Raw genomic sequence first — 23711 nt, forward strand, 5'->3', positions numbered from 1 at the left:
AGCGCTTAATCTCTCCTCTCTTCTCCCGCAAGCCATCTCTACTACCTCCTTTCTCAATCACTGCAGACAATACCACCATAACTCAAGCCCATAACCTGGACATCATCTTCAACTCTGAACTCTCTATAGGACCTCACATCCAGACTATGTCTAAGTCTTGCTAGTTCTATCTGCACAGTACCTCTGAGACAACTCCTTTCCCATCCATCCACACATCCAAATTTTCATCTCACATCTTGATTACTGCATCATTCTTTTCTCTGGCCTTGACAAATGCCCTGATCATATCCATTAAGAATGCTGCTGCAAAGACAATTTTCTCAGTCTGTCACCATGTCACCCCTCTCTTTGCATCCCTCCACTGGCTCCCTCTTCACTATTGCATCAAACATAAACTACTTAACTTCACTTTCAAGGTCCTTCACAACCTATCTCCACCCTATCTATTGTCTCTCATTCTGCACTAAGAGGTCAACTTCCACCTCCAATTGACCCATGACGCTACCCTGTACCACTTACTTGTTAAATACTCAAATAACCACCTTCATGCTTTCTCCCATGCTGCTCCTCACACTTCAGAGGAACTCCCCATAAACATCCACAAAACTAACTCATTATCTTTCTTCAAAATTCTCCACAGTCAAGATGCTTACAAAAAAAAATAATAAGGGTAAGGGTGCTGGTATGCTGAGACCACTTCCTATCTTGCTGACCAATACTGTCTCATTGTTTCCTTGTATTCCCTCATCTGTCTATATTGATCTGTGGTCTCTTGTCATAGACTTAGCTTGTAAGGTCTTTGGGACAGGGTCTGTCTTTTTGTTGGGTTTGTACAACACCTAGCACAACAGAGTCCTGGTCCATGATTAGAGCTATGATAATGCAAATTAAATAACATTTATAATATTTCTACATAAGTAAGCTACTGAATAGTATACATAAGGATAACTCCACTGTTGCCCTATTATGGGCCTCCCTTTCCTTCTGAACTCATGATTGGCTTTTGCAGTGGAATTCTACAGCATTACAATACGTTCAACATAAACATTTCCTGTATCAGTTATCAGTGAGTCTGAAATTATATAATTCAGAAACTTCACTGAACTCTTAAATTTCTTCTTCTTATCTAGTTCTGAAAATCACTTCTATCAGAATTGCATTATATGGTGGGGAGATTTGTTTTGGTTTTTTTACAGTCTTTATTCAGGGTGTTTTGTCCTATTTTAATGGACTCCACTTGATAATCTAAACTATCCACCTTTGATGTTAAAATTTCTATTTTCATTTCTATCAATGAAATAGAAAATTTTAATTAATCCATCTTGTGTTAAAAGTTAAAAGTCTCCAAGGAGGCAATTTATTGATCCATCTGACAAAAATTTGTCAGGAACACAAATACCATAGTAGCAATTGTGGTATAAATACATAGACAAAAATTATTTCAATGTTTCTAGTAATGGTGGTAGTGACGAGAATGTTGACGGAGCTTGAAATGCAGACCCTGAGTCATCAGCTTTAACAAGCTTTCATTTTTAGTCCTACGTTTATTCAAGGTATATCACCTTATGAAATCAAGTCAGTATAAAAGTATTATTTGTCCTCTAGGCCAAGAGTTCACTAAATTGGAACCTGGCTAGCTCAATCCCCTGGTTCTTGATATTCTGCATAATGACAAGGAATGTTACCATGGTAAAGTGATTAGTAGTTCTGTTATTTTCAAGAGAAAATGTTCCCAAACATGAGAGCCTATGTAAATCTTTTATTTAGATTTTTTTCAATAAATGTGTTAATTTAAAATTGTTCACCATGGCATACAAAGCACTAGAAGAAAAAACAGAAAAATAAAAAGAATGAGGAAAGGAAAATGATGTGCTGCTGTATTTCAAGATGCCAAGTGTAGACTAAGTATAGCTTCCAAAAAACAGAACCCAGACCCACAACACCAAAAGTCTACAAGAGGCTGGAAAAGAAGCACCCAACTCTGAAGACAGTGCTGCCACAAAAAGCAGCACAGAAGTAAGGGGAAAGTCATCACAGCCTGAAATATTTTCAAACGGGGGCCCAGCAAAAAAAGTCTGAGAACCCCTACTGTAAATTGACCCAGGAAGTCGGGGGGGGGGGGGAACAAAACCCAGTTTGTTCCCTGGTTTTTGATTAATTCAAGAAAACTTAGACAGTCACTCCAACTCTTCAGATGGTTAAACGATACATTAACTAAAGTTTTTATTCTCCAGGAACATGCAATTTTCCCTAGCTAACTGCACTCTCCAGGACTTATAAAACTAGAATTGTTTCGGCCTAAAGGAATTGTGTTCTCATTTTATCAAAGTAGCCATTTCTGAGGTCTGTTTCCTTTTATTTACTATTTTCCCCAATTATTAAGTATAGCCAGACAACCTTCCCTACAGGTTTGGCACTTCTGCCAGGAGTTGTAGGGTAGAGCAGATCTGAGCACCTGCCTTCCAGGAAGACCATCAATCCCTTCCTAGCCTAACCAGTAAAAGGTTTTATATGCTCCATTTCTCCAAGTAAATGGGCTGTGTACTAAGACAAATGTGCTCAGAAGTGAGAGTGAGAAATGGAATTGTTAGCCTCAAAAAGCAACCGGAATGCATACGACAAGATATGAGGGGGAATGGTGCACAACATTACCTGTTCCCTTTTTGTATGGTTTGAGACAGTCCTACCAGCCACTTCCCTGCCACTCTCCAGGATTGCACACAGTCCCCACACAACTTGGCTCCACAACGAGTCCAATATCTCCCTGCACTGTCCAGTGATTGCGTTCCCACATGCAGTAGAAATGCAGCATTTTGGCTCTTAAGTCTCCACATACAGGAAATCAAGTGGTTGGCTCTAGTATTTTTAGGAATATCACACTACCTTTATTATCTTCAAGAAAGATATCCTAGTGCAGAAAAAAGGAAGTGACTTATTTGAAGACAGAATGAATGAGGGATTGACTCAAGCTCTAGTTATGTTGCCTAAAAGAAAGGAGACTTAACTGTTTCCATAGTCTTGGTATTATAAAACATGTTAGTAAAATAAATTAATTTTTTCTACTTTCTAACCACTGGATTGTGTTATGCCTTTTTCTGGTAAACTACAGAGCCATCTCTTCCCCCTGTACATACTTATCAATCTCCTTTTAACTTTCTCTTGGATACACTAAATAAATTGAGCTTTTAAAATCTCTCATTATAAGACATTTTCCAGACCTCAGATCATTCTTGAAGATTTTTTCTGAGCCCTTTACAATATTTCAAGATCTTTTCTGAGGGTGGAAACCAGAACTGGACACTGTATGCTGCTAATGCCATCTATAGAGGTAGTATCACCTCCCTATTAGAAGGTCTCCAGAGATCTAGAACCCAGACCTGCAGAGATACCAGGCAGCTGACCTCTCCTGCCTGCCACCCAGCAGCAGCTGTAACTCATTTGTTCTCCACTTCCCGTGACCCACTGTGGACACAGACCATGGGTAGCACCACACGGTCTGTGGAGGGTTTGACAGACGGTAGCCTCATGGCTCCTGATTGGCTCCCTACCCTATATAAACTCAAGAGGCATTCCAGTGTCGGAGAAAAAGTCTCCAAGAAACAGTGTGAATTTCCTGTAACTGTCATCACTGTTTTTGAATGCTTGGCTTTGACCTTGACTTGATTTGAACTTTGCCTCTTGACATGGATCCTGAAACTTGACTTGGACTCCAACCCTGGCCTGGAACCTATGAACTCCTCTGCTACTCCCAGCCTCAGGTGTGTCCCTGCTCTGACTCTTGGCCCTGACTGCCTTTGTTGAGATCCTGACACTGCCTCCTACTTGGTATTTCCCTGCTTACAAGAACAAAGATGACATTCACTCTCTTAGCTACTCCATCACACTGGGATCTTATGTTCAGGTGGTTATCTGTTACTCATAAGTGCTTTTCAATGTCACTGTATTCCAGGATTCTGTCTTCCATCTTTAAGCCTGATCTATATTATTTCCTCATAAATGTATGACCTTGCATTTTGCTGCATTAAAACACAAATTGTTCAAAAAAGCCCACCTCTCCAAGCGATCGAGATAGATCTGTATTACTGAGCTATACCCGTCATTATTTACTACTCCACCAATGTCTCTGTCATCTGGAAACTTTACTAACAATGATTTTATAGGATAAGGCACTTGGAGCTTTGGGTGTGTGCATTTTTAAATAGTTTATATAGTCTAAATAAATATGGCAACACCACTTGTTCTCAATGAAAACTAAAGGACAGATTTTCCAAAGAATTCAGCACCTGCATTTACAGCCATAATTTCAAGAGAGAGCTCAGCTCTCAACCTTCTGGTCTTTTGGAAATCTGGCCACTCATTTTGGTGTCTGAGTGTGTCCACTCTGCAGTTGGAGTATATGATTGCAGCACAGATAGGCATGCCCTATCTATCTGAGGTACCGACAGAAATGAAACCACAGGAGCAGGTGCTACAGTGTAATTGTACAAGCCTGCCCAGGGCCCTGAATACTTACTTGGGTAGCTAGCCCATGCTGCTACCACTTCACTATTAGTTGTATCTGTGCTAGCTGGATTAAAGCTAGCTCATGTATGACCACACACAGCAATCACACCTACAACTGCAGGATAGACAAAGCCATAGACACCAAAATAAGTCATCAGATTTCCAAAAGACTGGAATGTTGGGCTCTAAGTTCTTTTGAAAATGTTAATAGCTCACAGCTTCAAGCCATAGCTAGATTAAGAAAATAGTTAAAACATGTTAGCTAACACATTTTTAAACACAATTTATTTTCCTAGTCTAGACATAACCTAAATGGGAGTTCAACTCTCTCAAAAATCTAGCCGTTAAACACCTGATTGTCTGTCTGAGAATTATCAGGGCTCACTAGTAGGCACAGGAGAGTTCCTGTGCGTTCTAGTGTGTCTAAAATCTACTCTAGATCTTGGAGTTTGTTTTTTTTAAAAACTCCATCTATATTTGACTGTACCTAGTGGGGTTTTCCACAACTACTAGCCTCAAATCTGAGGCTTTGGAGGCCTACATTGTGGGGCTTGTAGCAAGGAGGCAGGGCATATGCATAGGGCACTGTTTAATTTTTTCAGTGTTTTGCTTTGAACTTTTAGGGATTTATTTTTCTACCATTTGGTAAAGACTTATCAAATGCTAGAAAGGCAACCTGTAACACATAGTATAACCAATTTTAACAGATCAAACCAAAAAAAAACCCTCTGTACTACAGGGCTAGCTAGGTTAAGCAACCATGCATATACATACATAAATAAGGAACTTTACATCCCAGTTGTTAGAACACATTCATATGTAACTCAGAGGGGTGAAAATAACTCCAAATAATAAATATACAAGGGAGTACATATGTGGTCTAGATGAAATTATTGTAATGTGGGTGCACAATTGGTTGAAACTCTGTACTCAGAGTAGTTATTAATAGTTTGCTGTCAAACTGAGAGGTTTTATCTAGTGGAGTCCCACAGGGGTCAGTACTAGTCAATATTGTCATTAATGACATGGACAACAGAATAGAGAGTATTCTTATAAATATGCAAATGACACCACGGTGAGAGCGGTTGGAAGACAGGATTAGAATTCAAAAGGACCTTGATAAATTAGAGAATTGGTCTGAAATCAATAAGATTGTCAATAAGACAAGTGCAAAGTTAGGAAGGAAAATCAAATGCACAACTACAAAATGCGGAATAAATGGCAATGATGTAGTACTGCTGAAAAGGATCTAGGGGTTATAGTGGATCACAAACTGAATGAGTCAACAATGTCAACAATGTGATGCAGTTGTGGAACAGCCTAATATCATTCTAGGGTGTAGGAACATGCATATCATAGAATCATAGAATCGTAGAATATCAGGGTTGGAAGGGACCTCAGGAGGTCATCTAGTCCAACCCCCTGCTCAAAGCAGGACCAATCCCCAATCAAATCATCCCAGCCAAGGCTTTGTCAAGCGTGACCTTAAAAACTTCCAAGGAAGGAGATTCTACCACCTCCCTAGGTAACGCATTCCAGTGTTTCACCACCCTCTTAGTGAAAAAGTTTTTCCTAACATCCAACCTAAACCTCCCCCACTGCAACTTGAGACCATTACTCCTTGTCCTGTCCTCTTCTACCACTGAGAATAGTCTAGAACCATCCTCTCTGGAACCACCTCTCAGGTAGTTGAAAGCAGCTATCAAATCCCCCCTCATTCTTCTCTTCCGCAGACTAAACAATCCCAGTTCCCTCAGCCTCTCCTCATAAGTACCTAATACACGGGAGGCAATTGTCCTGCTCTACTTGGTACGGGTGAGGCTCAGCTGGAATACCGTGTCCAATTCTGGGCACCACACTTTAGGAAAGATGTGGACAAATTGGAGCGTCTAGAGAAGAGCAACAAAAATGATAAGGCTTAGAAAACCTAACCCATGAGGAAAGGTTAAAAACACTGGGCATGTTTCTTCTTGAGAAAAGAAGACTCAGGGGGGACCTGATAAAGTTTTCAAATATATTAAGGGGTGTTATAAAGAGGATGATGATCCATTGTTCTCCATGTCCACTGAAGGTAGTACAAAAAGTAACGGACTTAATCTGCAGCAAGGGAGATCTCTCTAGGTTAGATATTTAAAAGATTTTCCTAACTATAAAGGTAGTTAAGTTCTGGAATAGGCTTCCAAGTGAGGTTGTGTAATCCCCATAACTGGAAGTTTTTAAGAACAGGTTGGACGAACACTGTCAGGGATGGTCCAAGTTTACTTGGTCCTGCCTCAGCCCAGGGGTCTGGAATGGATGACCTCTCAAGCTCCCTTCCAGTCCTACATTTCTGTGATATGATGTAACCTATGAAACAGACATAAAAGTACCAACCAGAAGCTTTAATTTCACCTTATGGACACTAAAACACGTGACTGAAATCATATTACAATTGTTTTTAATATTCACTTGTAGATTACTTGAGAATAAAACACCTGAATCATTGCATTAGTGTATGAGTTGCAAATAATACTTTTACTACTGCTACCAAAAAAAGTAAAGAAGAATAATTTTTTCAAGTACATGAAAATTTGAGGGCCTAAAAATAGTTGACAGTGGCTAAACTGACATATTTCAAAAATGAGTTTGAAAAAATGTCTTGCATATGGCTTTTTAATCAAAAAGGAAATGGGAATTGATCGTTTAAGCTTATATTTTAAAAGATAAGGTCTTACTCTTCTCTTGGATACCACTGTGTCATTACTGGCTTCTGTTTTATCCTCTAACACTCCTGCTCCTGAAAAACATTGTGAAACCAATACAAAATAAATACAGATTATTATCCTTGGCAAATAAATATAAATTGTTGCAATTGTTTATAAACATATTTACACCATTGAAATTTAGAACAGTACAGCCATAATTGATTTTAGTAGGTCACATTAACATTACAATAATCAAAGGGTTTGTATGAAATCATTTTGACTCTGATTTTCAAAAAAGAACCTTTCTTGTGGGAACAATTTGTATCCACAATATATTACCCAAATAAAGGTTGGGTTTTTTACACTGTTGCTACATAGTTACTACTACAAAATAGATTATACACATCAGGGTAGAAACAGAGATGGATTCTTCTTGAATAAAGGTATGAACCAAGATGTGAAACGTACCATACATTACAAAACTGCCATATAGAAACTTTCTTCTTAACAAGGAATGGATTATGTGTAACTATAATTTCTATAGTTTCTTAATGGATTGTTCAAATATCCATCCTTTCAGGATATCTGTATGCAATCTGATATAGATATTAAGATTTCATTATGAGCACTGTCTCTCTTCCCTAAAGCAAGCATTCATTATATGAACATTCCATCTCAGATGTGGTCACTACTGTCAGACCTCTAAGAAATTTAAAAGGTGGGCAGTAGGTGTGTGTTACATGGTACAATGTTACATCAATAGGTATGTTACTTAAATATCTATAGTTTAGTCACTTGAGTAGATATGGGGACAGAGCAGGCAACATGTCACTAGAGTAGATCTGGGGACAGAGTAGGCAACTCCCCATATCTATTCTAGTGACACCATCAGAGGACACAACCATATCAGCCACACCATCAGAGGCTCATTCACGTGCATGTCTACTAATGTTATATATGCCATCATGTGCCAGCAATGCCCTCTGCCATGTACATTGGCCAAACCGGACAGTCCCTACGTAAAAGAATAAATGGACACAAAAGAGACATCAGGAATGGCAACACACAAAAGCCAGTGGGAGAACACTTCTGTCATAAAGGGAAGGGTAACCACCTTTCTGTATACAGTGCTATAAAATCCCTCCTGGCCAGAGGCAAAATCCTTTCACCTGTAAAGGGTTAAGAAGATATGGTAACCTCGCTGGTACTGGACCCAAAATGACCAATGAGGAGACAAGATACTTTCAAATCTGGAGGGGAGGGAAGGTTTTTGTCTGTCTGTGTGATATCTTTGCCGGGAACAGATCAAGGATTCCAACTCCTGTAAAGTTAGTAAGTAATCTAGCTAGAAAATGCATTAGATTTCCTTTTGTTTTTTGGCTTGTAAAATTCGCTGTGCTGGAGGGAATGTGTATTCCTGTTTTTGTGTCTTTTTCTAACTTAAGGTTTTGCCTAGAGGGATTCTCTATGTTTTGAATCTGATTACCCTGTAAAGTATTTACCATCCTGATTTTACAGAGGTGATTCTTTTACCTTTTCTTTAAATAAAATTCTTCTTTTAAGAACCTGATTGATATTAGTATCAAGCCTTCCCCAGATGTAGGAGGGTGTAGGGCTTGGGGGGATATTTTGGGGGAAGACGTCTCCAAGTGGGCTCTTTCCCTGTTCTTTGTTTAAATCACTTGGTGGTGGCAGCACATGGTTCAAGGACAAGGCTAAGTTTGTACCTTGGGGAAGTTTTTAACCTAAGCTGGTAAGAATAAGCTTAGGGGGTCTTTCATGCAGGTCCCCGCATCTGTACCCTAGAGTTCAGAGTAGGGAAGGAACCTTGACAACTTCAATCTTCCTGGACATTCTATAACAGATTTGAAAGTAGCTATACTTGAACAAAAAAACTTCAGAAACAGACTTCAAAGAGAAACAGCAGAACTAAAATTCATTTGCAAATTTAACACCATTAATTTGGGCTTGAATAGGGACTGGGAGTGGCTGGCTCATTACAGATGCAGCTTTGCCTCTCCTGGAATTGACACCTCCTCATCTATTATTAGGAGTGGACTGCATCCACCCTGATCGAATTGGCCCTGTCAACACTGGTTTTCCACTTGTGAGGTAACTCCCTTCTCTTCATGTGTCAGTATATTTATGTCTGCATCTGTAACTTTCACTCCATGCATCTGAAGAAGTGAGGTTTTTACCCATGAAAGCTTAACAGATAAATCTGTTAGTCTTTAAAATGCCACCGGACTCCTTGTTGTCTCAAAGAACAGTTACTAGCAAGTAAATTTACTTTCTTCTTTGAGTGCATTCCCACCTGCGAGAGTGTAGTGAGCAATACTACTCAAAATGGAGGGTGGGCTGAGTTCTTTAGTTAAACAAGGACTGAAGCACTGCTTGCCTGCACCTGGCATCTGAGTAGGAGGTGAGGTATTAGTGCTTATTGAAGCTGCGAAATGTGGCTATCCTACATATTTCTCCTATCAATATTTATCTTAAACATACTACCATCGAGGCAGAAGTAGCTGGTGTGGAATGGGCTCAACTCCTATTGGGAAGGAAACCTTAGGCTTAGGATACAAATGCCCAAAGTAATCCATTTACTCCTGAGGACATTCTGTTCCAAAGAAATAAAAATTCTGCACCAAAAAAATTAAAGTTCTGCGCACATTTTAAAATTCTGCAAATTTTATTTGTCAAATAAATGTGGAGGCTCCAGCATCACACTGGGGAGCACAGGCCACTGGCTGCACAGAGGTGGGACATGGACTCACCGGTGAGGCTACACCCAGCCCTAACACAGCGCAAGGACCGGGCCTGCCCTAGAAACACCCCAGGGCCATGCCCCTCCATGCCAAGTGCACCAGGTAAGGGCAGGCAGGCTCAGCAAGGCAAGATCCAAGTGTGAGGCTTAGTGTGGGGGAATCTTAGTGTGAATTGAGAAGGTTGTGTGTGGGGCAATCTGGGTGCGGGGTGACTCAGTGGGGGGATCTGGATGCAGAGGGGCTTGTTGGGGGGTTCTGAGTGCAACGGTAATGGGACACTGCAGGGGGGTCCAGGTGGAGGTGGTTGGGGCTCAGCAGGGGAGGTATCTGGGTGTGTGTGGGGGGTATAGAACTCAGCAGGGGAGGGTCTAGGTGTGGAGGGCTCAGTGGGTCCAGATGGTGTGGGAATGGGGCTCGGTGGGGTGGTGATCCAGGTGCGGCTGGTTGGGGCTTGGTACGGTGGGGATCCATGTGCGGGTGGCTCACTGGGATGGTGCAGGTGCGGGGGAGTGAGGCTCGTCGGGGGGGGGGTTCTGGGTGCGGGGGGAGTGAGGCTCGTCGGGATGGTCTGGATATGAGGAGGTCTGGATGCACAGGGGTTGGGCAGATGGTGGAGCAGCTCCCTGCACAGTGATCCCTCCTCCTGAAGCTGAGGAGTGATGGGTGCAGGAAGCGTGGAGGGTGCGTGTGTGTGTGTGTGTGTGTATGTATGTGAGAAAGAGAGAGAGTTTGCAGAGCTTCCTACGGCTGGGGGAGAAATCTGGGGATGGGTCTGACACAGCCCCGGATGCCGTTCACGGGAAGAAGTCCCATCCTCCCCAGCCCAGCCAGGACTAGCAGCTGAGCCCGGCGCAGGGTAAGAGCCACCAGCCAGGTCTTCCCCAGTCCTGCCCCAACAGTGATTTACCTCCCTGCCAGCTGCCCTGGGCATCTGAAACATATTGCTGAGGAGGGTCACATGACAGCTCTTGTGGCTTCCCTTTTGCTTCCCTTTCAGAAAGTCATTTTTCTGTGGGGAAGCAAAGAAATCTACAGGGGACATAAATTCTGAGCATGCACAGGGGCACTGAATTCCCCCTGGAGTATCAATTTAGACAACCTCTGAGTATAAATAGTCCATGTCCCTTGCATCGCTCTCTTCCTGTAGACCACAAACAATCTGTTAGAAATATGCTAGGGTTTAGTCCTAAGTATAACAGAGTTCTGCTCATTTTTATGTGTGAAAGTGGGGTTCACCAAGGTGAGAGTGAAGTTTGGGGAACAGTGAGAAAGAGACTGATTGACTGATGTGGAAGTCCACTGCCACCTTGTGCATAACCATGTAAGGTGGTGTGACTAAATGTATAGGCCTCACACAGAAAAGGAAGGGGCCAGAGACACGCTCTTCTGGCCCTGTCAAGCATGCATGATAAGGAGAAGGCCTTTAAAAAGGAGGAAACTGCAGTCAGCAGAGGGGGAATGAGCAGGATTGCCCTAAGCAGCATACCGCAGGAGTGACTCCTGAAGACAGGGAGAGAACTCCTAGGCAGGAAACTCTCCTAAAGAGAGTACAGCGGACTCAGAGGGTAAGACAGACAGGCTGAGCCTATCTCAGAGACCCAGCCAGAGTGATGTCTCCAAACCCATCGGGCTGAATTGGCAGCACCACAGACTTGCCACCCCTCACTTTTGCTGGGAGCACAGAGTACCCCTGCAAGTGTGCGGGTCTGTGACTTGCATGTTGACACCCCAGCCAGAGAGACTTAAGCATGCCCACACAAGGCAGAACACTCCTCTGCAAATGGTGGGGAAGTGGGGTCTGGGTTGTGACCACTAAGAGTGTATCTAATTGGGTCGGTCAGGTTCCCCCACTCTCTGAGGGAGGAACCATCAAGGACTCTGTTACAGGTGGGTTCACCATCAGAACCTGCAACTCACTAGTCTTTCTAAATTCAGGTAATAAGTACAAGGAATATAGTCTTGAAAGAGAGAGTGTCCAGCATGTAGTCCTCAATTCCCTCATGGGGGACAGGCTCCTTTACACTGAAAAGATATTTACAAGACATTTTAGGAATTGGGTAACTATGGAGTGGGAAAACATACTAGATGCAGGTCTTCTACAGTGCAAAGGGAGATTGAACATTGAGACCTCTTCCCCGCAGTGATGCCAGGGCATCATAAGGCAGCTGGCACCATTTCCTCCTTTTTTTCCTTTCTTTCTTTTTAGGACCTCATAAGGGTCAGGAAGAGAAAAAGTGCCAGGAGTCAGAGCAAGGGCACACAGTGGTTGAGGACATGCTCTCAATGGTACTGTGGCCTGCATCCAGATGAGGTCCACAGAAAGTAAGATGCTCAGAGTGTCTGCTAGGCGGACCTAAAAGAGTGGGTTCCTAACATTCTTCACTGTGGAGAAGAAGGAACAGAAGTGATTAGAGTCTGCACTCATAGCCTCAGATGTCAAACACCCAAGTCATTAGCTTCAAAAGATTCTGACTTCATCAGAGGCTCCATGAGCTTGACCCCAGCGGAACCAAGTCTGCAAATGCACAGAGATCCTTGAGAAGAAAGAATGGTTACTTACTCTCCAGTAATTGTTCTTCTTTGAAATGTTGGACTACATGTTGACATCTCTGGTGCACGTGCCCCATGCACATGACATCAGAATCTTTTGAATAATAGTGTCAATTGGAGCTGCGCCTGTGCCCTGTATGATTTAGAGCACTCTGTAGCTGAGGTTGTAAAGGGCGGGGGTGAAGCGGCCACAGCCACTCTTCAGTTCTTTCCCCAGAATAGAATTCACAATGACAAGGACTCCACAGAAACAGGGATGGAAGACAGGTTGTGGAATATATGTGGACAAAACACCTTACAATTACTGTAGGATATGTAACTTTCTTTCTTCTTTGAGTGACCATCCATGTATATGTGGTGACTCACAAGAAGTGACTCATGTCCTGGAGATTAGAGCTCAGATTCTTCTGAAATAATGACTGCAGGACAGCTCTGCCAAAATGGGCATTGGATCTATAGCTTATACTAAGCAGTAATGCTTTGAGCAGGACTAGATGACCATGCAAGGTCTCTTGCAACCCTAATCTTCTATGATAATGCTGAATGAAGCTGCTAATTGAACTTCGGGTAGCTCCTTTGCAATTCTCTGCTGTTAGGAAGCTCTGCAGTGATGCAGTAGAGGCTATGTGAGCTTTGGTGGAATGGGTCCTAACCTGTCCAGGTTGGTCTACATAAGCCACCCCACAGCATGGTTTAATACAGTCAGAGAACTATTTTGACAGTCATTGAGAGAAAACCCTTCATTCTGTCAGCAACTGCTAGGAACAATCTAGAAGAGTTCTGGAAGAGCTTTGTTCTGTACCAATACTATGAAGGACCCCTGACAATATCCAACATGTGAAGTTCAGGTTCTCCCTAAGTGGAAGCTTCGATGAGGCTTGGAGAAGAATGCTAGTAGATGGATCATCTAATTAAGATGACAGTCAAACCACTTCCTGAAAAAAAACAACAAAAAACAAAACAACCTCCCGCCCCCAAAAAATCAGATGAAGTCAAAGTCATACCGTACAATACTGTATAAGGTAGCCCTGCTTTGAGATCTTTTATCTCTCCTATCCTTCTGGCCAAGTTTATAGCCACTAGGAAGGTGGTCTTCATGGAGGTGGTACAAACAGCTGGTCACCAAATGTTCAAAAAGAGGTCTCACCAATCCTGTTAAAACAATGTTAAGGTCTCAGGAGGTCAGGGTCTCTGACTGGAAAGTAGACATTAATGAGTCTTTTGAGAAATCTAACTACTGTTAGTTGAAAGAAGGTGGTGTAGTCTTCCACTGGGGCGTGATGAACAGAGATAAACATCAGGTGCATTTTTAAAAAGCTGTTGAGGAGTCTTGAACAGTTTAAGGTGAGTAGGTAGTCCAGGATGGCAATCAGTGCCCAGACAGAGAACCTCTTCCATTTATTTTGCACTGCTAATGAATAGAATCAGTTATTAGATATTAGCCAAACAGCATCTGTGCTATAGAGCTGTGGTTCTCAAGCTTTTTGGCACTGTGGCACTCCTACAGATATTTTAAAACTAAGCAGCTCCCTATAACCAAGTACTGGTTTTTTCGTTTTTTTTTTAACCAGCACGAGACACTAGATTCAAGAGTTCAGGACACGAATAAAGTTGCAAAACCATCAGAACTCTAAACTACATAGAGTTTAATTACACAATTCTCTCTAATCATGGTTTTTAAAACTATAATCTGAAAAATACATATTTTGGCATGTTCAGACAAAGTTTAAGAATGGGCCTGTTAAATAGAAGTTCTTCAACTACTATACCTGCTTTGACAAACCTCACATAACCCAGAAGCTGGCTGGCTGTGGATTCATCAAGGTGCAGTGCAAAATACTGACTCTTCTTAGAACATGTTCTATCATCTGGTTCAGGAAGTTTTCTGCAAGGCCATCTATGTGTCAATAAAGGGTATTATTTGACATAGTAATGGTGTTCAGTGCCACGGCTGCTTGTTCCCCAATCATAATTCTACACATCTGTTGCTGCTGGAAGTAGAAGGGTCTCAAAAATGGTGTATGCTTGTTTGTATTTTGCAATTCATATGGCCACACTATAAGGTGGTCCTAAGGCTTTTTGAGGAAAAGTTGCGTCCTGAGACATGACATGCGGAGAATATAACATTAAAGAGGTTGAGAATATAACATTAAAGTCTTCCACCAACTCCTCAATCTCCAAGTTCAAATTGGTAGTCACCCTTTTAAGGAGGGTCTGGTGCTCCTTGAAGTTGTGGGAGGCACTGCCCGTTTGGGAGGGGCCAGCCACCACTTTATCCGGAGACTATGAAAATGATGACGATTGCCCCATGGGGGAAGGGTGGATTTCCCTTCCCTCTCTGGGGATGACTTCTTAGGTGTTGGAGCCTGCTGTGCTGCCCCTGCATTGGATTTAGTGCAGGGGGCAGTTTGTCTAAGGCAGCCAGGGAGGAATGGTGGGAACATGGGACCAGCATCATGGGTATGCCCTACAGATTCCAGTATGGCCATCGAGAGGGCCACAGTCCCTAATGCCACTCCTCCGCCGCTGCTGCAGATGCCGTGTCAGTCTCGTGGGTTAGCGGTGATTCACCCTTCCTTGGCAAGGGGCTGAACTCCTGCTCCAACTTGGACCATTGTCCCTCTGGTGACAAGGGCAGCACCATGGCAGCCTGAGTCTGCCGACTAACCCTCATCGGTGACCAGCAAGGATCAGTGCTTGCCTGACGAGCAGTACTAGGGAGGTGGAGACTGGTGCTGGGTCTAGGAGCGATCCTGCCCCAGTGGGGACCAACGCCTAGGAGACTGTCTAGGCGATGGTAACCTGTACTGTGGTGATCTCTGGCAGGAAGCTTGCTGGTACCGAGGGTAGGGGGACTGGTGTCTCGACTCCAGTGTTCCATGCCTCGTAGGGAGAGAACATGACTAGGGTCTTCTGACCGGAGACGGAGGTTGCAGTGCCAGGGTCCTAGGCCATGACAATGGGAATCTATGCCTGCCATCCAGGGATCAAGAATAATCCACCGCCCTATGGGGTGGTCCCATGACCAGCTTGCCTGTGGATGTTGGAGTCTTAGCTGAGTCTGACACCTGGTGCCGCATCTGCAGCGCCAGCTGGCCTACTTGCTCTTTAGCTGCCAGAGCCGCTTTGGACAACGAAGCCCTAGGAGAAGCTGGGGTCCACTGCTGCGCCCAGGTTTTGGAGTCGGATCGCTGGCTGGGCTAGGGGGTCCGCCTGCAGTGGTACCTCCATGAACCTCTGGTGTGGGCACATGGCCTGACATAGGTCCTTTGCCGGAAGACCCCTTCCTCTCTGGTACCGGGGAGCCATTCTTCTTTTGTCACTTCTTAGGCACCAGCGAGGTGGAACAGTGTCGGGAAGAGCCAGATGCTGGTAGTGCATTCCACACCTTTGCTGAGGTGCTAGGAGTGGAGGCCAAGCGGGAGGGCTCCAACACAGGACAAAACGCAGCTTCCATGAGGAGGGCCCTCAGGTGAATACCCTGCTCCTTCTGGGTTCTAGGATGAAAGTTCTTACAAATCTTGCACTTGTCCCTTATACGGGACTCCCCCAAGCACTTCAAGCAGTTGTCATGGTGGTCACTAATAGGTATCATCCTGGTGCATGACAAGCATGGTTTAAAGCCGGGGGAATGGGGCATACCCTGCTCCAGGGTGAAGTCCAAGCTGGGACTCTAACTACCAAACTAACCTAACACTTCACTTAATGGCTAACTAAGTACCTACGAACCATATACAAAGAAGATAGATAATGGGTTGTAAAGAACCACTAACGCTCTTGCAATGCAAGACGAGGTGCTCCAACCAACCCTCACAGGCGGTAAGAAGGAACTGAGAGGGTGTAGGGCCGGTGGCGCCTAATATACCAGCACATGAGCGCAGCACTCCAGGAGGCACCACAGCCAACCCTATAGATACTGCTAAGGCAAGCACTCTAAGAAGAAAACAGAGTTTGGGGTAGTAAACAGAGGCAAGCAATCAGACTTGAGTCCACACACATAAGGTGCTTGGTCTTTAAGTTAAGAGGATGTATACCATAGACAGACAGACAATATAGAACCAGATATGCAAGTATTAATAGCATCATACGAAGATGTATTCACAGGAAATGGATGCTTCCAACTAACACACAAGATACAGTTTAGAGAAGATGCAAAACATGTGGTACATGCTACATAAAAAGTTCAACAAGCCTTAAGAAAGAGGCTATAAGAAGGAATACAAAACATCACAACAAATGATATCATCTGGATAGCAGAAGAACCAACAGTTGGGTTCCCTTTGTAACTGAAGAGAAAAAAGGAGTGGGACTATAGCTGTGTATGGACAGTAAGAAGCTGAACAAAAACATAAAAAGAGAACTCTTTCACTTGACCCCAAGAAGTGAACTGTTGTCTGAGACAACAGAAGACAAATTCTTCAGCAAACTAGATGCATCAGCTGGATTTTGGCAGATCTCCTTGGACACTAAGAACACCAAAATCTATACTTTCAACACACCACTTGGCAGATACTGCTTCCTAAGACTACTTTTGGAATATGTTAAGTTCCAGAACTATTTTACCATACAGTAAACCAGACGCAAGAGGGTCAAACAGGTGTTAAAGCGTACACTGATGACATAAAACTTTGAGGAAGCACGGCCACTGAATATTGAGAAGAGTCCTGGAAATTGCAAGTGCTAATAACCTTAAACTGAGTACGTCCAAATGTCAATTTCAAACAAAGGAAATAACATACTTGGGAGAGACACTGATTCCAAGGGATTCTTGTCTGATGAATTAAAGAGTCAAGCAAGACTGATCATGCAGATACCTGAAAATAAAAAGGGAATTCAAAAGCTGCTAGGAATGTTGAATTATGTCAGCAAGTTCATACTTAAATAGTGAGTTTGCACAACTCACCTAACACATCTCTTCCACAAGGTCACCGAATGGGCATGGATGCCAGATCATGGAAGAGATTCAATGATTTAAAGCACATTCTATTAGCTCCAGTGTGCAATTTTTTGACCCATTAAAAGACATCACTCTCTCCACAAATGCTTTGAAAGGAGGGCTGGGAGCAGTACTATTACAGTGTCATGGAATGGATTGGTTGCCAGTCTCAAATGCATCTAGGGCTATGACAGCTACAGAGAAGATTTATGCACAATTTGAAAAAGATATTCTAGGTCTGGTGCATGGATGTACAAGATTCCGTGACTTTCTCTTTGGTGGTAGCTTCAAAGCAGAAGCTGATCACAACCACTCATTGCAATACACAAAAATGGACTTGGAGAAGCACCATCAAGGATGCAATGACTACTTCTGAAAATACAGAAATATGATAAGATTCTGGAGTTCCAGCACGGATACCCCTTAGTAATGGCAGGCATACTGTCAAGAGCACATGCTCTACCTTACAAAATACAGCCTGATGATCTGGAACAAGCAGGAAACATACATGTGAACATGATAAAAAGTGCCATGTGCTGTATCTCCAGGCATGTGGGATGAACTGGGGACAGAAACAGCTAAAGATGAAATGCTGCAAGTAGTGATAAAAGTGATAAGGAGGGAAAAAATCCCATCTGTGCGTTCCCATTATAAAAATGAGCTTTTAGCGATCTCAGGCGTGTTCTTGGAAGGAACACAGATTATGGTTCCCACAGTGATGAGAAGGAAAATATTGGAATGAATACATGAAGGGCACCTGGGAATGACTAAATCAAAAAGAAGAGCTAGAGAAGTTGTATTCTGGCCACAGATCAATAGTGATATTGAAGAAATGGTGAGCACGTGTGGATCATGTCAGAAGTACAGCGATTCCCAGCAGAAAGAACCAATGATCTCACACAAACAATTCACAATTCCTTGGGACAAAGTTGGAACTGACATGTTCAGCTTGGGAAGAGAAAGTTACTCACCTTGCAGTAACTGAAGTTCTTCGAGATGTGCGTCCCTGTGGGTGCTCCATTCTAGGTGACGGTGCAGAAAAGGACCTAGGGGTTACAGCGGACGAGAAGCTGGATGAGAATCAACAGTGTGCCCTTGTTGCCAAGAAGGCCAATGGCATTTTGGGATGTATAAGTAGGGGCATTGCCAGCAGATTGAGGGACGGGATCATTCCCCTCTATTCGACATTGATGAGGCCTCATCTGAACTACTGTGTCCAGTTTTGGGCCCTACACTACAAGAAGGATGTGAAAAAATTGGAAAGCGTCCAGCGGAGGGCAACAAAAATGATTAGGGGACTGAAGCACATGACTTATGAGGAGAGGCTGAAGAAACTGGGATTGTTTAGTCTGCGGAAGAGAAGAATGAGGGGGGATTTGATAGCTGCTTTCAACTACCTGAAAGGGGGTTCCAAAGAGGATGGATCTAGACTGTTCTCAGTGGTAGCAGATGACAGAATGAGGAGTAATGGTCTCAAGTTGCAGTGGGGGAGGTTTAGGTTGGATATTAGGAAAAACTTTTTCACTAGGAGGGTGGTGAAGCACTAGAATGCGTTACCTAGGGAGGTGGTGGAATCTCCTTCCTTTGAGGTTTTTAAGATCAGGCTTGACAAAGCCCTGGCTGGGATGATTTAGTGGGGGATTGGTCCTGCTTTGAGCAGGGGGTTGGACTAGATGACCTCCTGAGGTCCCTTCCAACCCTGATATTCTATGATTCTACGGTGCATCTCGGTGCCGTTGAATGGAGATCTTTGGTAGCAGTACCTGGTCGGGATGCACGCACTCAGCTGGTGTCTCGCGGTCTTGTTAGAATCTGCTTGAGCACGCGTGTCCCGCGCCCACCTCAGTTCCTTCTCTACCGTGGAGAAATCATGCTAGTACTCCAAAGTAGAGGGGAGGAGGGCGGGGAGTGGAGCACCCACAGGGACACACATCTCAAAGAACTTCAGTTACTGCAAGGTGAGTAACTTTCTCTTCTTCTTCGAGGCTGTCCCTGTGGGTGCTCCACTCTAGGTGAATGTGGAGCAGTACACACTATGGTTCGTGGGACTTTGGAGATACGGTACTGAGTACTGTAGAGCAGTGGTTCTCAAAGCCGGTCTGCTGCTTGTTCAGGGAAAGCCCCTGTTCGGGCGGGGCGGTTTGTTTACCTGCCACATCCGCAGGTTCGATCGATTGCAGCTCCCACTGGCCGTGGTTCGCCGCTCCAGGCCAAGGGGGCTGCGGGAAGCGGGGTGGGCCGAGGGATGTGCTGGCCGCCCTTCCCACAGCCCCCATTGGCCTGGAACGGTGAACCACGGCCAGTGGGAGCCGCGATCGGCCAAAGCCGAGGACATGACAGGTAAACAAACCGGCCCGGCCTGCCAGAGGCTTTCCCTGAACAAGCGGCAGACTGGCTTTGAGAACCACTGCTGTAGAGAGTACTGTATGATCCACTATGGTGTCTGCCATGGTATCCTGTGTGATAGCATAGTGTTTGACAAACGTGTGTTCAGATGACCACGTAGCCGCTTTACAGATGTCAGGAATAGGTACGTTATGTAAGAAGGCAACGGACGTCGACGTGACTCAAGTGGAATGAGTTCTAATACCTTCGGGCAGTTGAATATTTTGGATGTGGTAACAGGATATGATACAGTCAGAGATCCACTTGGACAGGCGTTGCCTAGAGATAGCCGTACCTTTCGATCTTTCGGTAATGGAGACAGAGAGTCACGGGGACTTACGAAATGGTTTAGTCCTGTCTAAATAAAAAGCAATTGCTTGCCTGACATAGAGAGTATGCACAGTTGCCTCATGCAGAGCCTTGTGAGGTTTTGGATAGAAAGTAGGTAAGTATAGGAGTTGGTTAAGGTGGAAGAAATTTAGGATGTGGTCTCAGGGTGACTTTGTCTTTGGAGAAGATTGTGTAGGGAGGAGAGGCCATCAGGGTGCTTATTTCTCCTACTCTCCTTGCTGACATTATTGCAGCTAAGAAAGCTACCTTCATGGACATATGAAGAAGAGAGGAGGTAGCCAAGGGCTCAAATGGAGGTTTCATGAGATCATGAAAAACGAGCTTAAGAGTCCATGTAGCTGCCGTTGGATAAATTTCTGGGTAGAGATTTTGTAGGCCCGTGAGAAATCATTTTATGGTGGGGTGAGTAAAGAGTGAGTAGCCTTCTAACAAGTCATGGAAGGTGGTAAGTGCCGCCAGGTGTACTTTGATGGAGCTGAGCGAGAGTCCATCCTGTTTCAATTTTAGAAGGTAGTCTAGGATGTTAGGGAGGGTTACCATATGAGGTTTTATGTGAGCACCAGAGGGAGAAACGTTTCCACTTCTGCAGGTAAGTTTTATGAGTGGAGTCTTTTCTACTGTGAAGGAGGATGTATTGAACTTGCTCGGAAGAAACTAGTTTGTGGGTTTGGAACCATGAAGGAACCACGCTGTCAGGTGGAGCTTCTGGAGCTGAGGGTGAAGAACCCATCCATTGTCCTGGGAAAGCAGATCTGATCTGCTGGGGAGAGTCCATGGATGATAGGAGGACATGCGAAGAAGGTACGGATACCACGTCTGTCTTGGCCAAGCTGGGGCAATAACGGGCCTTCTCGTCTCTGATCTTGTGAAGAACCCTGTGTAGCAGAGGGATTGGTGGGAAGGCATACAGGAGAGAGTTATTCCACGAGATGAGGAACGCATCTCCTAGGGATGCAGTCCCAAGTCCCGCTCTGGAACAAAATAGATGACATTTGCGATTCTGGGTTGTGGCAAAGAGGTCTATTGATTGGGTGCCCCAGAGGGAGAAGAGCTGTTGAAGTATTGTGGGGTGCAGTTCCCATTTATGTTCTGTCGAGAAGTGCCTGCTGAGTGCATCAGCAGTAGTGTTGTGGCAGCCTAATAGGTAGGAAGCGATGATTTCTATGTGATGTTGTATGCACCAATTCCATAGCCGGATGGCTTCCATGCATAGGGAATGTGAACAGGCTCCCCCGTCTGCTGATGTAGAACATACATGCTACATTGTCTGTTAGGACCCGAATAGATTTGTTCTTTATGAGGGGAAGAAAGTGAAGGCAAGCTCGTCTCACTGGTCTGAGCTCTAAAAGATTTATGTGTAGGCGTGTCTCTGATGTGGACCAGTGGCCTTGTGCCCTGTGTCCCCCTAGATGCGCTCCCCAACCGATTAGGGAAGCGTCCGTGGTGAGCATAAAAGCATTGGGGATCGTTGCTGGAAGGGTATGCCCATGCAGAGGTTTTCTGATCTTGTCCACCATTGTAGGGAAGCTAGAACATTGGCTGGAATAGTTAGCAGCAAAACCTAAGGTGTGTCTGTTTGGTTTGAAGTTGGAGTTGAGCCAGCCTTGAAGACATCTCATGTGTAGCCTGGCGTACTTGACCATGAAGGTGGTGGCTGCCATGTGACCAAGGAGCTGTAGGCAAATTCTTGCCTGTATCCTGGGACGAACAGAGAGCGCGCGTATGAGCTGTGTGATAGCTAGGAATCTATGATGTGGGAGTGAGGCTCTGGTTCGGATTGAGTCCAGATGAGCTCGAATGAACTCAATCTCCTGTGTAGGTGTCAGGGTGGATTTTTGGACGTTTATTTGGAGGCCTAGGCTGTGGAAAAGGGAGATGGTGAAATGTAGCATCTTGCCATAGGAGTTGCCCTTGATGAGGCAATTGTCTAGGTAAGGGAAAAGCGTGATCCCATGTCTGTGGAGGTGAGCCACGACTACGGCTAGAGTCTTGGAAAGTGCTCTCAGCACTGTGGAGAGTCCGAAAGGAAGAACTCTGTATTGAAAATGGTTGTGTCTGATTGTGAATCGTAGGAAGCGTCTGTGGGCTGGATTAATTGATATATGAAAATAAGCGTCCTGTAGGTCAAGAGCTGTGAACTAGTCCCCTTGATCCAGTGCAGGTATTTTTGTGCCCAGTGTGATCATCTTGAATCTTTGTATCCTCACGAATTCGTTCAGTCGGTGTAGGTCTAGTATAGGCCTCTATCCCCCGGTCTTTTTCTGGGTCAGAAAGCAATGAGAGTAGAACCCTTTCCCTCGATGTTGTGTTGGCACAGGTTCCAATGCACCCAGTTGTAGAAGGTGAGCCACTTCTGTGCAAAGTAAGAGCTCGTGCGAAGGGTCCCCGAAGAGGGATGGGGAAGGGTAGGAGAGTAGGATATAAAAGGGATGGAGTAACCGGACTGAACGATTTCGAGGACCCAACGGTCCTGCGTAATCTGCTGCCAGGCATGTTGGAAACCCTGGAGGCGGTGGCCAAATGAGCAAGTAGGTGGTGGAATCAAGGGGTGGTCGTGCAGACCCTCGACCAACGCTTCAAAATTGTTGTTTATTTCCTGATGGGTGGGAGGTGATTGTTTCTGCTTGATTTTTGTCTGAGCTTAGGAGGTCTAGCGCGATTCCTGGTTATATCATATGGTCTGGGTTGAGGCCGGTAATACGGTTGCGTGCGTGGTGTTTGATAAGGTTGGTATTGTTGTCTCCTGGGAAGGGATGGATGAATGTCCCGGGTGCGCAGTGTCGCTCTAGAATCTTTCATGGTGCGAAGGACTTCATCAGTTTTTGTGGAAAAGAGCTTATCTTTATCAAAGGGGAGGTCCTCTACTTTGATCTGCAGGTCCCTAGGGATGCCGGATGCAGAGAGCCATGAAGATCTGCGCATAACCACAGCAGTTGCAGTAGTACGGGCTGCTGTGTCCGCTGTGTCTAGAGATGCTTGGAGGGCCATTCATGAAATCAATTGGCCCTCAACAAGGACTGACTTGAAATCTGCTCTCCTATCCTCTGGAATATAGGAGGCAAATTCAAAAAGTTTTATTGTAATTATCAAAGTCATAGCCTGCAAGGAGGGCAGAATAGTTTGCAATTCTGAATTGTAGAGCGGAAGACGTATAAACCTTGTGACCCAAGATGTAAAGGCGTTTAAGGTCCTTGTCTTGTGGGGTGGGTCGATAGTGTGGCTGTTTCGTCCTTTGTGCAACTGCATCCATAACAAGAGTTCGGTTGTGGATGAGAAAATAAAAAGTCAGCATCCTTAGCGGGAACATAGTATTTACGTTCAGACTTTTTGGAAGTTGGTAAGAGAGAGGCTGGAGTCTGCCAGAGAGTGTCAGCTAGTTCCAGGAGTGCATCATTTATGGGGAGTGTGATCCTTGAGGGCGCAGAGGGTTGGAGGATTTTGAGGAGTCTGTGTTGTGTCTCCTGAACCTCTTCTAAGGGGATGTCTTGGCTGAGCGCCACCCTCTTGAAAAGTTCTCGAAATCGTTTACAGTCGTCCACG

At 44.5% G+C, this 23711-nt stretch overlaps 1 protein-coding gene across 1 annotated transcript in view; it reads right to left on the bottom strand.

Moving 5' to 3' along the window:
• Positions 1-23711, bottom strand: part of ZCWPW2 (zinc finger CW-type and PWWP domain containing 2) — a 111479-nt gene that overhangs the window by 37562 nt on the left and 50206 nt on the right. Inside the window, exon 4 of the mRNA XM_037890393.2 lies at positions 7218-7279. Coding sequence (XP_037746321.1) covers positions 7218-7279 — 62 coding nt within the window. The remainder of the gene's footprint in view (positions 1-7217; positions 7280-23711) is intronic.

Source organism: Chelonia mydas, chromosome 2 (genome assembly GCF_015237465.2).
Source record: "Chelonia mydas isolate rCheMyd1 chromosome 2, rCheMyd1.pri.v2, whole genome shotgun sequence".
Classification (NCBI taxonomy): Eukaryota; Metazoa; Chordata; order Testudines; family Cheloniidae; genus Chelonia; species Chelonia mydas.